This window comes from Aplysia californica, unplaced genomic scaffold, assembly GCF_000002075.1.
Source record: "Aplysia californica isolate F4 #8 unplaced genomic scaffold, AplCal3.0 scaffold00325, whole genome shotgun sequence".
Lineage (NCBI taxonomy): Eukaryota > Metazoa > Mollusca > Gastropoda > Aplysiida > Aplysiidae > Aplysia > Aplysia californica.
Window position 1 is genome coordinate 61388 of NW_004797595.1, and position 15918 is coordinate 77305.

The 15918-nt window shown below is 37.6% G+C and overlaps 1 protein-coding gene across 1 annotated transcript in view; it reads right to left on the reverse strand.

The window, feature by feature from the left end:
* Positions 1 to 9189: 9189 nt before the first annotated feature.
* LOC101855882 overlaps positions 9190 to 15918 on the reverse strand; it is a gene marked incomplete at its 5' end in the record, with an annotated part of 17804 nt that continues 11075 nt past the window's right edge. The window contains 6 exon segments of the mRNA XM_005102440.3: positions 9190 to 9653; positions 10285 to 10401; positions 11266 to 11419; positions 13009 to 13068; positions 13485 to 13613; positions 15074 to 15291. Coding sequence (XP_005102497.1) covers positions 9615 to 9653; positions 10285 to 10401; positions 11266 to 11419; positions 13009 to 13068; positions 13485 to 13613; positions 15074 to 15237 — 663 coding nt within the window. The 3' untranslated portion in view covers positions 9190 to 9614.

The following is a 15918-nucleotide window of genomic DNA, read 5'->3' on the forward strand; positions in this document are numbered from 1 at the left end:
TCTTGAACATCTAGCTCTCACTATAAAAATTGAGGGCAAGCGAGGCAGGGGTAGACCCAGAACAACACACTTAGGGAACCTAAACAAATGGGTAACAGGGAAAGATCAGGGAAAAGTAGCTTTTGTGAGAGCATCCGAGCAAAGGAATGAATGGAAAACCATGATCGCTGATGTCTGACGCAGATCAGGCACTGGATGATGATGATAATAGGTGTTTTTACACCCCCGTCAATACAATGTAGATAATTTAGTAGGCTGGCTTCTAACCCTGCCTGTCAGGGCCAACCCAGGCTGAGAGGGATATAACTTACCAGCAGAAAGACCGAAAAACTCTGTTAAATTTTTCTCCCCACTCAGGTTTCCTGCACGTAACAGAGAAGAGCCCACCCGCAACATCACAGACGCCGGTACTACATTTGTCATGTGCTAGTGATTTGACAGCATATTGAAACTATAAAACCGAAACAAGTTACAAAACTGTGATAGGAAAGTGAAAGAATGACTATTGATGGGACCAGTAGCGGTAAGTTAATAAAGTTTATAGGTTGTTTAAGAAGCAGGACCTCCAAATTTAAAATCAGTCTCTAATAAGACCAAGCCAAATGGGTTGAGAGTCTTGAAAACTCCACAAAACGACGTAATTGCAAGAACCCCAGTCTGAAATTAAAATCAGGGCTATCCATTCTGTCGTTCAGCATGGATACTATCTGAACTTACCAAGTGCCCCCAGCTTTAGTAAGATTATTTATAATCAGACTCTTCGCCTATGTGAGAGAGGAACAAGACATGGAACCAATCAAAAACCACTTCATGACTGACCCAATCAGCGAGCTCAAGAAAGTGCCTAGAGCTTTTTGTGGAAGTGTGCATGTTGTATGAAGATTAAGACATCCGCTAGTAAATCCGCTGCCACTCCAATTCTCCAGGGTTTCTGTATCTACGCGTTTTCTACATCTTCATTAATTAGAAATGACCATGCATTACCAGTTTCAGCACAGTGAGGTATAACAGGACGCTTTGAAAAATTTATTGTCCAGGCTCTTACTTTTAAGAGAATTTCTGCTTTTAGAAAGGGTTCTTAGGTTGGAAACTATTGGTGTGTCACAACAAGGTGGAACCAGGTACTCATAAATTTTTTAGCATATTGAGTTATTGGTATCACCAGCTTGTTATTTGTCTTGCTTTAAAAAAAAAAACCATCTTTCAAAGGTAGAAGTCAAGATATTTGCGATTGAAGAAAGTGGGGGTCGCCTGGTGTCATAGATAAAATTAGCTCGAAAATGATCACAGCCTTTGTGTCATTAGAAACTGCAAATTTACATTTTTTGTGTCATGATCAACATTTTTTTTTAAAAATCCATATCGAAATGTGATTTAAAATATACATATATGTATATAAAAGGTGTGAGACCAAAAATGAAAATTTAATTTAAATAACCCAATGGCCAAAAAAAAGCTAGTTTCTTTGATTTTTAAAAATTTTGATGAGCACTCAATTTCACCACGATGCCTCATAGAGGGAAAAAAAATCCATCACACAGAAAACATGGGCTCTAAGGCAGACCAGGTTCTTATGCAGAGCAATCTGAGGCAGAGACCACTGTATATTTGCGATATATGTGATTAACCGTCATCAATTTCATAGACTACTTAGTCAGTAGAAATGAAGTCAGGTTGAGCCGAATAAAGATATTTTATTGTTCTAACAAATGTATACAGCCATAAAAAATAAAATGCAAGATCAAGAAGTAAAATCAATACCTCCTCTCTTGGAATAGTAATAAAAATAAAGTTAAGTTACGAATGCTTAGTAATTCACTACTAGCTCCATGTTCTTTCAAATAATATTTTTTTAAGACTTTAGTATAATAACAATAAAAAAGACCTCAAAATTTACTTAAAAATCAAGTACATGTCAACCACAGGTTTTGGGTAAAGAGATGCACATTGACACAATAAGGATCATTAGTGCATGGAAAAAGTAAGGCAGACAGACAAGAAGAAAAGAAGAAAAAAAAGAAAGGACATACCTGTGGTATATCACAACTTCCTGGATTTCATTCGAAGAGTGCACAATGACCAAAAAAAATATATGATTTTTTAAAAGTCAACATAAAGTATGAAAAAGCAAATTTATATAATATATATAGAGGACAGAATGTTACTGATGACCACTCATAGAATTTAAAAAGTCACAAAAAAATCAAAGGAGAATATAGTTAGAAACAAACAAAAACATGGTTGAGCCTTGCAATGTGCCACCTTTCTCTCTCTCTCTCTGCGTGAGTATCGTAACACCACCTTCTTCCCTCGTACACAAATAATATGTGTGCCAACCTCGCCCACCTGAACATTTCAATCCAACATTAAACAAACACTACAAAAAGGCCTGAAATTTGGTGATACCAAAGATAGTAAATAACAAGATGAGCCACTCAGCCAAAAAAGTGTCCGCAGGAAGTATGCTCTTTGCTTCAGATGGTGCTGCAGTCTGTTTTGAAGCTCTCTTTCGTTTTTCCAGAAGAAGAATAGGAATAGCACCTCCTTGCGTGCGCAGATCGACTGCTGTTCATCAGCAGTTCGGGTACGTTCAGTGCGGAGTATTAGTTTTTATTTTATTTTAATGACCTCTCGCCCTTCATTCTAAAGTCAAATTAAAAGAAGAAAACCATCTCCTTTTCCTCCGGCAGAGGTTTTTTGTCAGCGTAACCATTTTTAAAAAGCGTTCTTCCGAAATTTATCCCAAAACTTGCTAGTTTCACTTTGATTTTTTAAAACTCAAGTAGGGTAACTCTGTTCGCAAAGAGTGCGCTTTTGTGAAGAGGGCGCCACCAAATTTTGAGGACACTTTTTTAATTGGCTCAAAGAGAGAAGTGGCCCATCTTGTCTTGTACTATCTTTGGTGATACACAGAAGTTTGACAGTACAAAAATACCCATTCACAGGGGCTCAATAACAATAGGAGCCTGTCTAAAACAAGTCTCATTGCAGTCCAAATTGTCCAAAAAGGCTACCGATCGTTGAAAACAATAGTGGTTGTCTTTTATGCAGACATCTTGAACAATGTAAAAAAATAATTTGAAAATGCAAGGGGGAAAGTGCGACATGGTTCCCTGTACATGCGATTGTCTAGGAAAAAGTGGCCATTGGAGCAGGTTTGATGGTATTTACATAACCAAAGATTCTTTACACATTATTTCAAGCCGGCATTGAATTATGATTTCAGAAAATCTGGAAATTCCAGTCAAAATTGAAAGCCAAATGGAAAATATCCTGAGTTTCTTATGCTTTAACTCTGAACCCTTCAGCTTTTACTTTCATGCATCCCCAGACAAACAAATACATCATAATACATGATACAATGTGTACATTATAAGTTTGTCACCATCCATTTCAGATATATGTTTAAAGTCAATATACAGTCTAACCCACACATAGCAAACACGCAGATAGCAAAATAAGCACACTGCGGACAGATTTTCAGGTCCCAATTTTTTTCTGATACATGTATCTCTTTGTGTTCAAAACATGTACGGAGGCTCTCGTGGCCTAGAGGTTAAGGTGTTGGCCTCTCATTCAAAGGTCCCGGTTTCGAATCCTGGTAGTGACCGAAAAATGTTCTTCTCTAAAATTGTCTCCTTTCACCTCCTTTCCTGCTCTCTAGCAATGTTCTGTTGTCTGCTTTCATTTCCACTTTCTGCCCCCACCCCCTCACCTCCTTTGCCCCCTCTCTGGGCTCCTGACTCTTTCTGCAGCCTTTCTACTGCTACTCCTTGGCTCCTCCTTACTGTTGTCTTTCTGCCACACCCCTGATCTTCTGGTAGGAAAGATCTACACCTAGCCTTCTCGGACAAGGGCGAAAAATCTCGGAGGGCTCGTTGCACACATTAAAGATCCCTTGGTGGTCTAAAATCGATAAGAGTAGGCTTCGGCCGCTACCCGGGCAAAATTCAAAATTCCCAACCAACTGAAAATATTAGGTGTGTCCCGCGCGCTCAAATGACCTTATGCAGTTGTGAGCGCCGTAAAACACTTACTAAAAAAAAAAACATGTACACAGTGAAATTTGTACATGACATAACGAAAAGATTTACACGACCTGCCAATTTCATAATGAGCGACATAGACTGTAATTCAGAGATTCATGAATGCCCATTGAGTTTACGAGTTACAGCTGGATTGAAGAATACAATCCTTTAAATTTCAAATTAAATAAAAGATCAAACAGGCATAAAGACACGACAGACAGACAGACAGACAGACCCCTAATGGATGGAGGGATAGATGGAAGGATGGAAAGATGAATGTATGTTTTGAAGATGTAATATATAAAAAACAAGCACACTGAAGCTCAGACTGGGACATGAAAAGTCAACAGAAGAGAAAAATAACAAAAGCAGAGGTAAGGGGCATGAGAAATACAATTAAGAGATTTCAGTATTAATTTTTCAATGAAAAGCAAAATCATCAAATATAAATTGCAAACACAAGCTGAGAATTCACTCAAAGAGTAGATACAGTACAGAGGCACTCAGAATAATAAATAGTAAATAGAAAAAAAGAGACTTGAAGTATTCTGGTGAAAAAATTGTAGGAAAATATTAAGTCAAAGTATAATATGCATAGATGAGTGACCATTGAATAAAATCCTGTATTTTTTTTGTAATAACAAAAACAGTCCAAAATAAGCTTGGTACTGGTCAACTTTTGCTTTTACCTGAGTACATAGGCACAGAAAACTAGACAAGTGGTAGCCCAAAAATGGGACAATAAATTGAACCTTTTTTTTTAAATCATAGGAAATAGAATGATTATCATCACAAAATAACAGACCTTACATATTGGATACTTAAAAATTTACCCTCCTAGTGTCGACGGATGATTAAATCGGCCTTAACCTTCCTTCTGTGATGTCGCGGCCGATTTAACTGGCAGTAATTTAAGTCGCTATATCATTATCAGTTAATTTCTCCCCTTTTTTATTATATCACAAACATTTTAACTCCCTCATAAATGAGCTCTACATTCTATTTACATTTCACTTTCAGAAAATATATAAGTTTATGGTCTTTCTCGCTTGATTTGCCTGTTCTCAAGCATTTTTCAACATAATATGAGAGGCATCATCATGAGATCAGGCGCTCGTCAAAATAATGAAATCTAAGAAAACGGCATTTTTTTCTGCCCGTTGAGCACTTTTTATTGATTTTTTTTCCTTCGGGCTCAACACCTTTTATGTCCATTTAAAACACATTTGAGTATGGAATTTACTGAAAACTGTTAATCAAAGGCACAAAAAATGAACATTTGCAGTTTCCAAGGACTTTCAAGCTGCGGTAGTTTCCAAATTTTGGCGGTCATTTTCTAGTTAAATTTACCTCTGCTACCAGGCGACCCCAACCTCCTTTAAACGCAAATAACTCTACTTCTTTTCAAGACAGACGGGTATTTTTTTAATCAAAAGCAGGACAAATGCCAAAAATTGACAAGCGCCTGATTCCATCGTGTCATGACACATGTGGTGAAATCATATAACTTCCCTTGACACTACAGGCTATTTGTTAGCGACACTTAGAGGGTTAAAGGACACTTAAAACAATAGGAAAATGCATTGAACATTATCACAACATAACAAACAATATCATACAAGCTTTAGAAATTCAATATTCTTTGAACATTTAGAAAACATACCAGCCGCGTCCCTCTCATCACCATACACCCAAGTAAGGGGGTGAAGACCACTGCTGTTAACTGACCAGACCACCATATAGCCACTGCATGAACCACCTTCAACCTTCCATTGACACAATTTATTCTCTTCTAGATGTTGTCAGAATTACAGCATTAATACCAGCTTAGCTAAAACCTATGACATATATTCACTTTTATCACACAATCGTTATGGGTAAAAAGTAACAGGAAATATTGGACCATTTTAAAATCAACCTGGTAACAACAAAGTGGAACAGATGGTACCACCAGATGAAAAAGAATTTCGTCTGATTTCACAACAGAAGTAAAACAAGCAACAACAGCAAACACTAGAAAATAATATATTTATATATCAATTCACATCAACATTCTTAATCACGGGTCTGTCACGAGATCCATCCCTGATCAAATATAAAATACTGTAAAACATCTCAAAGGCGCGCAAGTAAAATGAGTATAACATATAGATGAAAGAATCAGAAGCATTAACAACTCAAGGGGGGCTCTCGTGGTCAAGAGGTATGGTGTGTGCCTCTTATTCAATAGGTCCCGGGTTCAAAACCTGAGAGCTATGGAAAATTTTCTTCTCTAAAAATAATTTTCTCCTTCCACCTCCTTGCCTGTTCTCCGACCATGTTCTGTCATCTCCACTTTCTGCCCCCATCCCCCCTTCCCTCTGCTTGGCTACTGACTCTTTCTGCTGCCTTTCTACTACAACTCCCTGGATCCTTTCTGCTGTCTTTCAGCCATACCGCTGATCTTAGGGTAGGTAAGATCCAACGCCTAGCCTTTTCGTATGAGGACAAAAAAATATCGGAGATCCTATGAGCAAGTTGCGCATGTTGATGAACCCTTGGTGGTCGTAAAATAAATAAGAGTAGGCTTCGGCCACCACCCAAGCAAAATTCAAAATTAATTCCTACTAAACTGAAAATACTTAATGTGCCCTCATATGACCTTATGCAGTTGAGAGCCCCCCGTAAAACATTTACCAAACCCCCCCCCCCCCAACTCAAAAGCTTAAACAGGTGTCCAAAAGTCATTATGCATTTTTAAAAGAGAAATTAGATGATGGAGGTTTCACTTTCCCAGGCTTTCAAAAAAGTTGAAAGACAGATGTCTGTATATGACAATGATAACAAACAGCTTCATTTTACCTAGATTTTTAGGGGCAGCTACACTGTTGAATTTCCACATAAAGGCTCTCAGAGTATACAAAACTGATAAGAATTAAAAACTTAACAGTTGAAAGATTGTCTGATTATAAATTTTTCAAAAACATAATATAATGTAAATATTGTACTGCCACCGTAGTATGATGCAATATTGGTGCAACAAACAACAATAAAAACTCCATTCTTTCCCTATATATATATATATATATATATATAATATATATATATATATATATATACCTAATTAATTATTCAGTTAATGAAATAGTCTGCACACAATAATCACAATCAAAGAGTATCGACCTAAGCCTAACCAAGCATTACCTGTGAAAAATCTAATACAGTATCCTCCGTCTAAATGCACGGTGCTTGCGTTTACACGGAGTGTGTGTTTAAGAAAACCTGTTCAAACCATCTCATTTCCTTGATATTTTAGTGACCTCCCTCAGGGAGTGGGGGGTTGCTTTCACTGATAACGCCATGAAATTTGACCGTTTTGTAAAGGAATCACCAATAGTGGTTATGACTACAAAGGCGTTGATGGATGAGTGGTGGAAAAAAGCAGAAAGACCGACTCACGGTACACTACATATGAGAACAGATAGGAAGAAACTGTTGTTGATGGTCATGGGGAAGAGACCTCTGCCACGTAGCTTTCCAAGCAACTATTCCCGACTATTCATCATCCATCATCCTTGCCTTTCTCACCATGGATCAGGATATAGGCCACGAACAAACACTTTCTACCTTTCCCTATCCTGGGCTAGTCGCTTGATGTCACCCCATGTCTACCCACTTTTCTGTACATCCATTTCCGTGACTCTTCTCCAGGTTCCTAGTGGTCTTCCCCTTGATCTTTTACCCTGTGGGCTCCAATCTAGCACTTTCCTTGTTATGCAGCTGCTTGACCTACTGACTGAAAATGTGTCCAATGCACCGCCAACACCTTCTTCCCATCTCATCTCTGACTGGGCTCTGTCTCGTTCTTCTTAATACTTCCCCGTTGGTGATCCTGTCTGTCCATCTGATCCTAAGTAGGTTCCTCAGACACTTGTTCAAGAAAACCTGGATCCTCTTTATGCAAGTCTGAGATGTGTTCCACGTCTCACATCCATACAACAAGACTGACTTCACATTTGAGTTGAAAATTCTCAGCTTTGCTCCTGACTATTGCAACTTGGTAAATGCTTGGATGACATTAGACATTGTGAAACACTTTTCAGTAATGATTTATTGAACAAGTACGTTATAAGTTCTTCAAGCGCAACTGATCACTTGAATAAATCATTAATTCTGTTGGCAGATCTACTGTTTTTCAGCATCCACGATTATTGTACATCATAGGCCAAACTAAACATTACAGTCATCTTACCACCAAAGAGAAACCATTTCTTAGAACACATTTCAAGTGACCAATCAAAAGACATTTCAGTCACCCCCAAAGACATCACTCCCCCAACCCTATGTGTACGTGAACAGTAGAGTAGTAGAATGGGACAATAATGGGACAATGCTATCCATCACTTTCATTGTGCTGCACAAGGAGCAGCCTTGTCAAATATGTGGTTGTCTAGACTTGTCTTTGTTATCATTATGCACATTGTCTAGGTTGTTGCAAACATTTCTCTTTTTCAAGCTTTACCTGTCAGTGTGTTTTGCAGATCGAAGCATGCATTTAGAAGAAGTGACCGTGCATTTGTACGACTAAATTATATAGCAAAAATCCTGTCATTTGACCGAAGCGTGTGCTTCAGCCAGGTGTGCCTTTGAACGATGTGTGTTTCGGCGGAAACTACTATATGCCACCACAAATGACCCTGACCTCAAATAAGTACAAATGTTACTCATTCCCAAAACATTTTTTTAACTCTTTCCAGATGTATCACCAATATATTGGCAGAAGTCTGTACCCCTTGCAGACGTATTGCCGATCTATTGGCAATGATGGGGTGCCTCAGTCTTGTTTCGTTTTAACATAATCAGTCATTTACAAATACTTATTATTGTTACAAGAAAAACTAGAATGGATTTGGGAAATGAGAACATCTAGATCTAGCTTCTCAATGTCAAAGCATCAGTTTAGTGAAAAACGAGTAAATTCATTATATTGCAGTTTTACACAACGGAACGATGTAACCGGACTCCATAGAAATATTACAACTCAAACAAAAATTGGGATATTGCTTTCAAATAAAAAAAGCTGTGCATTCAGAAATGTGAGGATTATGCTTTTGCTCTGGATTTGATTGGATAGCTATGCTGATTTACTTTCACAAATGTTAGGTGAGTGTATTTTTTTCTGTCGAAATGTATTTTTCTCATCACTATCACCCATTCTAACCCTTGTCGTGCACGCTGATGTTCAAAATTAATCCTTGTTTTTAAAGTTTAAATGTAATCCTCATTCAAATTTCCTTTAATTTGATATGTCAAGTTACCTTTTGAGTGACGGCTATGCTTATATGAAGTTATTTTGTATATCACCTTTATAGCTAGATCGAGCCAGAAATTAATTACATCTAAACCCCAAAAACACAATGTCCGGAAAGAGTTAATTAATATCAATATGAATAAATTTCATTAACTTCATGCAGAATATAATTTTGGTGCACCTATGAACATATGCTGGACAGCTTTCATAACCTGAACATCCACCGAGAGCTTCTCCGGAATAGAGACCATCGTTATGACTCTTCCAGCTCAAGTCTTGGCAGTTACACAATCTCTTTAAAAGTTTTGTAAATTCTTTTCCATCTTGGCAAATGGCTGTGGATAAAGGCAAAAAATATACAAGAGTATATTTCTAAGTGAATGTTCTTGTTTGTTTGTTTGAGTAAAGAGAAGCACATCAACACCGCAATGGTCATTTCGCGTTGGGAAAAAGTAAGACAGACAGACAGACAGAATCAACAGAGGGCAAGGAAAGAAGTAGGACCTACAAGTGGCACCTTCCAACCACCCGCAAGTGAATGTTCTAAGAGGAAAATAATTTGTGTGTTGACGATTATAATAAAGATAAAAATAGAATAACTGGCTGATAGATTGTATTTATACAGAGAAACTAGCTTGATGTTGCAAATATCAAAGTTGCAAACTGCTCCCACATTAGGTAAAAAAAAACACCCCATCTTCTCATACTTGAACAGTTGATCAAATCAGGAACTGTTTTAAAAGTTCTGTTAATAGGCCATATTTTTATAATAGGCAAAGTAGTTTTAATGGAAAAGAAAATCTACAAATTCAAATAGGATCAAAATGAAACAGTCTACAGAAGTAATTTTATGCTTGGACAGCAAGCTATACAAAGAGGGTATTGATAAATGTAAAACATTTATTCTGAAAACCAAAGTGATGGTGAGTGAGAAACAATTGAAAATAATCAAAACATCTAGCTTACCTCCATTCCAAAGAGGCATTTCACAATACATCCTCCGCCTGTATCAACAGTAACATATCCCTGGCGTTCGTACAAGTGCTTGGCTCGATTTCCATCATACACCCACAGATATATCACCTGCATGATCAGCACAAGAAGTGCTCCATTAGCTTAGGAAAATAATAAATAAGCGATAAAACATGATTTCTCACAAATTACCAAAACACAGGTTTAACCATTTGTCCCTGAAAATTCCCACTGGAGATGTCCTCAGAATGTCCAATTATGCCAGCGATTACCACAGTAACACCTCTAATCTTCTGGCGCTCATATGACCTTATGCAGTTGCGAGCACCATAAAACCTCTACTAAAAAAAATCATCTTAGGCTGTTCCACTCGATTATAAGCAGTTTGTGTGAAAGTAAAGTCCAACCTGCTTTAACAGACACCTGTACAAGACAATCACCTGTACAAACGGCAACTTTCCATTTCCTCCCTAGAGGTTTTTTTTTTCATGTTAATGACATTGTGTCACCCGTCTCAGACAGTCACTTTATTTCTCGAAGGTGGGTGGCCGTCATAAGCAGCCTTGAAGATAAAGGAACAGTGTTAGCTCGGGACTAAAGGACCTTGAAGTCGTTCAGACTCATAGTCTCAATGGGCGAATAGTAAAAACAAAACTTGTCCTAAGCATACGCATTTGAACCTGCTCTAACAGCCACCTGTACAAGACAATCACCTGTACAAACAAACACTTCCCACCTTGCAATTTTTCTGTATTATACTGACACTGTCCAAGACGTCCTACAGTCTAAGACAACCTCTTTAATCCTCGACAATAGGTGGACGTCTTTGACAATTTTGACTGTGACTACTTCTATGAATAAAAACAAGCTCAAAATGAACATAATCCAAGTGGGACGATTTCAACTAGGGAAAAAAACGAAACATTATGGCAACATTTTCTTCTATATATTTATGTTAAATTAGAGGCTACTTACATTACAATTGTTTCTTAAAGCTACTTCATCTGCAGTCTCCAACAAAGCCTTTCCAAGTCCTTTTCCTCGAAATCGCGCATCCACTGCAATGTGGTCCACATAGCATCTTCCTTGCCCAACAGATTCAGTCATGGAATCAAGCATAATGCCAAGCCTATGGGATGACCATGAAGAATAGACAGAATAAATAAAGGAACCACAAGACAGTGAATAATATTAATGAAATTTATATAGCACATAAAATCCACTCTCTACAGCATGCTCTACGCACTTTACACTTGTTAAAACCTCAGTGAATACTCAGAAGCATTCTGGGCTTTCCGAGAAGCTTATGATGCAAGTTAGGGGTTACATGCACTAAAACACTAACATATTAACAAGATCTTTTGTAATCTACAGCCGGCAACCCTTTCTCACCTGAATGAAGTGAGGAAAATTTGTGTAAAGAACCTTTTCCAAGGACACAACATCTGGCCCCTGATGGGACTTAAACCCCCCACCCTATGGTTGAGAGTTTGAGAGCCAATTCACTAGAATCATCAAGAGGGGGCAACTAGTAAATTGGAAGAAACAACACCCACACTACAACCAAGTTGACCCCAACTACCTCCTCACCCATCAAGAGCATGCTACTCTTTCCAGACTTGGAACAGGACACAACTGACCGAAACACCACCTCTACAAGAAGTTCAAGAAAACAAATTCAGAGCAATGTCAATGCAGAAGCCGCACCCAAACTGGGAACCATCTGCTGCAAGCCTACTCAATGCTTGATGCATTTAGCAAGAAATATTGGCTCAAACAAATGCTGAGAGACCCAAAACTCTATGGGGGCCTGGAGGACATACGATGAACAGCAGCCTTTGTACTAGAGACTGGGATGTCTATTTAAAGATGAACGAAAAGAAGAAGAAGAATTCACTTGTCCACCAATGCAATAAATCAGTCTTTCACCTAAATACACATGTAGTAATGAGATAGAATCCACACATGGCACCTATGGCCTTGAAGTAAAGCTCTCAGACTCGCAACCAGAAGATCATGGGTTCGAATTCCATCAGGGGCCCAATGTTGTGTTCTTCTTAGGAATGGCACTTTACATGAATTCTCCTCATTTTACTGAGGTGGAAATGGGTATCCAACAATAGACAGTGAAAGATCTTGTAAGTTTGTTAGTGTTTTGGTGCATGTAATCCGCTGCTCGCATTATTTGCTAACCAGAAAGCCAAGAATGTTTCTGAGTGTTCTAGGGTCTGCTGGGGTATTGATAGTTGTAAAGCTCATAGTGCATGTTGTAGAGCATGGATTGTGCTAAATAAATGCAATTATTATTATTATCAATAATAACAAGAGCAGAAATCATCTGAACACAACCAGCAACACAATTTGGATTTTCATAGGGTGAAAGCTAGCCTTTTCAGATAACTTTTATAAATACCTTTAAAAAAAAGCCTCATAAGCTTGAGAACCCAAACAAATGCAAAAAGACCTTAATTTAAGCATTTGGCAAGAGAGTCTTTCATGGATGACAACTAAGTACATGAACCCCTAACCTGTTGATTAAAAATTCCACAGATCATGCATTCAAGGCCTTCAGCATAAAATAAAGGCAAATTGAAGACATTAGCAGTCTTTATTAATAGTTCTCTTTTACTACTTCAATACAGGATGTTGTATAGGTAGAATATGAGAAGACAATGTAAAGATGAAGAGATAATAAGCCCATAAAACAAATAATCTCACCGACACATGACCCAACAACCCAGGCGTTGCGAGTACGGTTCTGAACTGCCCCCATGTGACCTGATAAATGAAATGCATACAAGAAATTAAAAATCTAAATTTAAAAACCTATTTCAACTTTGTCTGACATCAAGAGAAAAGTAATCACTCTTAAAGTTTCCAATTCTTCCTACCAGTTAGGAGAGCTTGACAAATCTAAGACTCCGTCATTTTAGGAGGCGGATATGGATTTCAGTTTACTTAAGTCTCAAGACTAAATAATCACCACTCACTTGGTTTGGTCTCATCGAGGATGGACATTAAATTCTGGGCTTCCTCCTGCAACCAACCTTACAATGCGGAAAAAGGAGTTAAACTCATACAATATCGTCTGAAAGAGACATAAAAAGCCCTACAAAATCTGTGTGTGAGACACAATTGGAAGTCTATAATGACACATGTTACAACGTAAACTCATCAAAAACTTTTCACTTTACTTGTCTCCATGAAACTTCAGTTCCATCAGTCCAGCAGGCTGTCCATCCACAGTGGCAATGAAGATCCGATGGTAAATACTTCCCATACTTCTGTGGTCTATACTCGATGCCTCCATGACTTTATCAAGGCTGAAAAGGAAAAGTTATCTTTCATGGTAAGATGAAATAGAATGCTAAGGAAAAAAAAGTTATCGGATGAGCCCTGTTAATACCATCAAAATCAACAAGGAATATAGGCTAAGTTTAGCATAAATCTACCACATCACCGTTATCATAAAATAAATTAGAAACTTCATTTGGCCCTGAAGGAGAGAAAAAGAGTCAGGACAACTACAAATCAATTCCACAACTAACACTCTACTAGACACAATGTAGGTGGTCTAAAAACGAAAATGTAGAGCATATGATCCCTTATCAAGCTACTGGGCCTTCAAAACATTATAGCCGATAAGAAAAAAGATAATAGACTGAGCAAATAAACAAGAAATCAACAAAATGTCATTAGCACTTGACAAGAATACCATGCATGTCTAAATCTTTAAAATTAACAGAATACCATTAGTTTTGCTTAGCTATCATTTCACAGTACTTTCCTTCAAGTTATTGCAGGTCTGAAGTATTTTTGGAATTCAAGAGTCTGTTCTGCTATCATGCATACTGAGGTAAAGTCTTTGGGAAATCCTACTGATGTGATCAACGCAAAGAAAAAAAATACATTGACTCTCAATCTCAGTCAAATTATAAATGCCCAACTATCACCAATATCAATTCACCTCACTGAAAGCTTCTCTCAACAGTTTTTCCCCCATCACACCTACACCTGTCCCATGTAAGGGTGAAGAATGCTACATTTATTCGCTCATTGCCTGCAGGAGAACATCTCAAATCTGTTAGTTAGCCAGAAAATATGGAAAGTGGACACAAAAACCTTGAATTTTGCCACACTGTAATGAAATGTGTAAGTAAATTCAGTTTCAACGACCAACTATTAAAAAATACAAACTAAAGATCATAGTCAATGTAATAGTTATCTAAACATATCATATTTGTGAAAGTTCATCACTCTGGCCGCCTAAAACTTCGGAACCACTTAACATTGGAATTTGACAAAATTAAAGGTGGTTCAGAATCATTTAAAAGGTGCACAGTTCTATTGAGGAGCCTGAAGTCACTGTATTTTAATTTTCAGTTTTTCATTAGTTTTGTTTAGATCTAATCTTGGGAAAGTCTGTCTTCTAAAACGCCATTGTAAACAAGTGAGATTTCTGTTCAATAGCTGTGCACATTTTTTCTACACCTTTGAGATTCTGGAGTGTACAACCACGAAAGCAGAATAGAGAATCAATCTATACATCACTATATCTAAATCTTCTAATTTTTTGCATCTCTCAGGATTTATTGCTCCATTCCAGTAGAGTGTAAATATAGTAGGCCATTGACTTTCAGTGGATGTTAAAGCACCGATCATTCCTTTCATCAAAAGGGGGCCTAGCTAGTTACATATATTGTTAACAACATATGATTTTATGTACTTCAAAAGTATAATCAATACTCAGAGAATTGATTTTGAGCATACTTTTGTTACTTACTTTCTTTTTCCAACTGCATGGATGAATTTGCTCTCAAAACCTTCCACCAAAATTCTTCCAGCAAATTCACTGTCTTCAACCTTCATTGTTCTGACTTCCACACCATTAGGAAAAGACTTCACAGGAACTCCTTCACTAAACGGTTGATAGTGAACAGCCGCCATGGCAGCAGACAGGTTATGTTGTGCTTGAAATACAACAAGGCACCTTCGCAATTCCTGAAAATGCAATGGTAATAAATTGATAAAACAGAAATAGCCAGTATGAACTAGCTACCTGGAGCTTGGGGCTTTGACTGCCATGCACTGCTTCCACACGCCACAATAGGTGCGATTAATTAACACTGTTTTGACGTCACTACATTTTGGAAATATTTACTTCATAGAAATTTTTTTAAAACAACAACAAAAAATTACAAATTCCAATATATTGATCCCCTTGATTCATCTTTTACAGTGCAATGATAGCCTAAAATCTGATTCACAAAATCGGGTCGTGAACTAAGCACAGACGAATTAAAGTTTATTTACAGACGCCTAATATATATACCCATGTGCGCATTAATAGTAAAACAACTTTAGTTTAACTGGACTACTTTTGAACGTAGGTGTCGTGTAACTCTGCCTTTAAGTCGCTACATTATGAATTTAATTTGTACTCTTATTTCTTATTCCACACAAAGCGTTACATGATTAATGATCTCTTCTCAACTATCTAACAACATTTATAGACCTGCTGACCCATTCGTTCGCCCCAAAAGAAATCAACGGAAATCCTGGTAGATGCATCAACCATTTGGTCTAGGTGCAATGCTGACCCAACATGGCCGAGTAGTCTGCTATGCA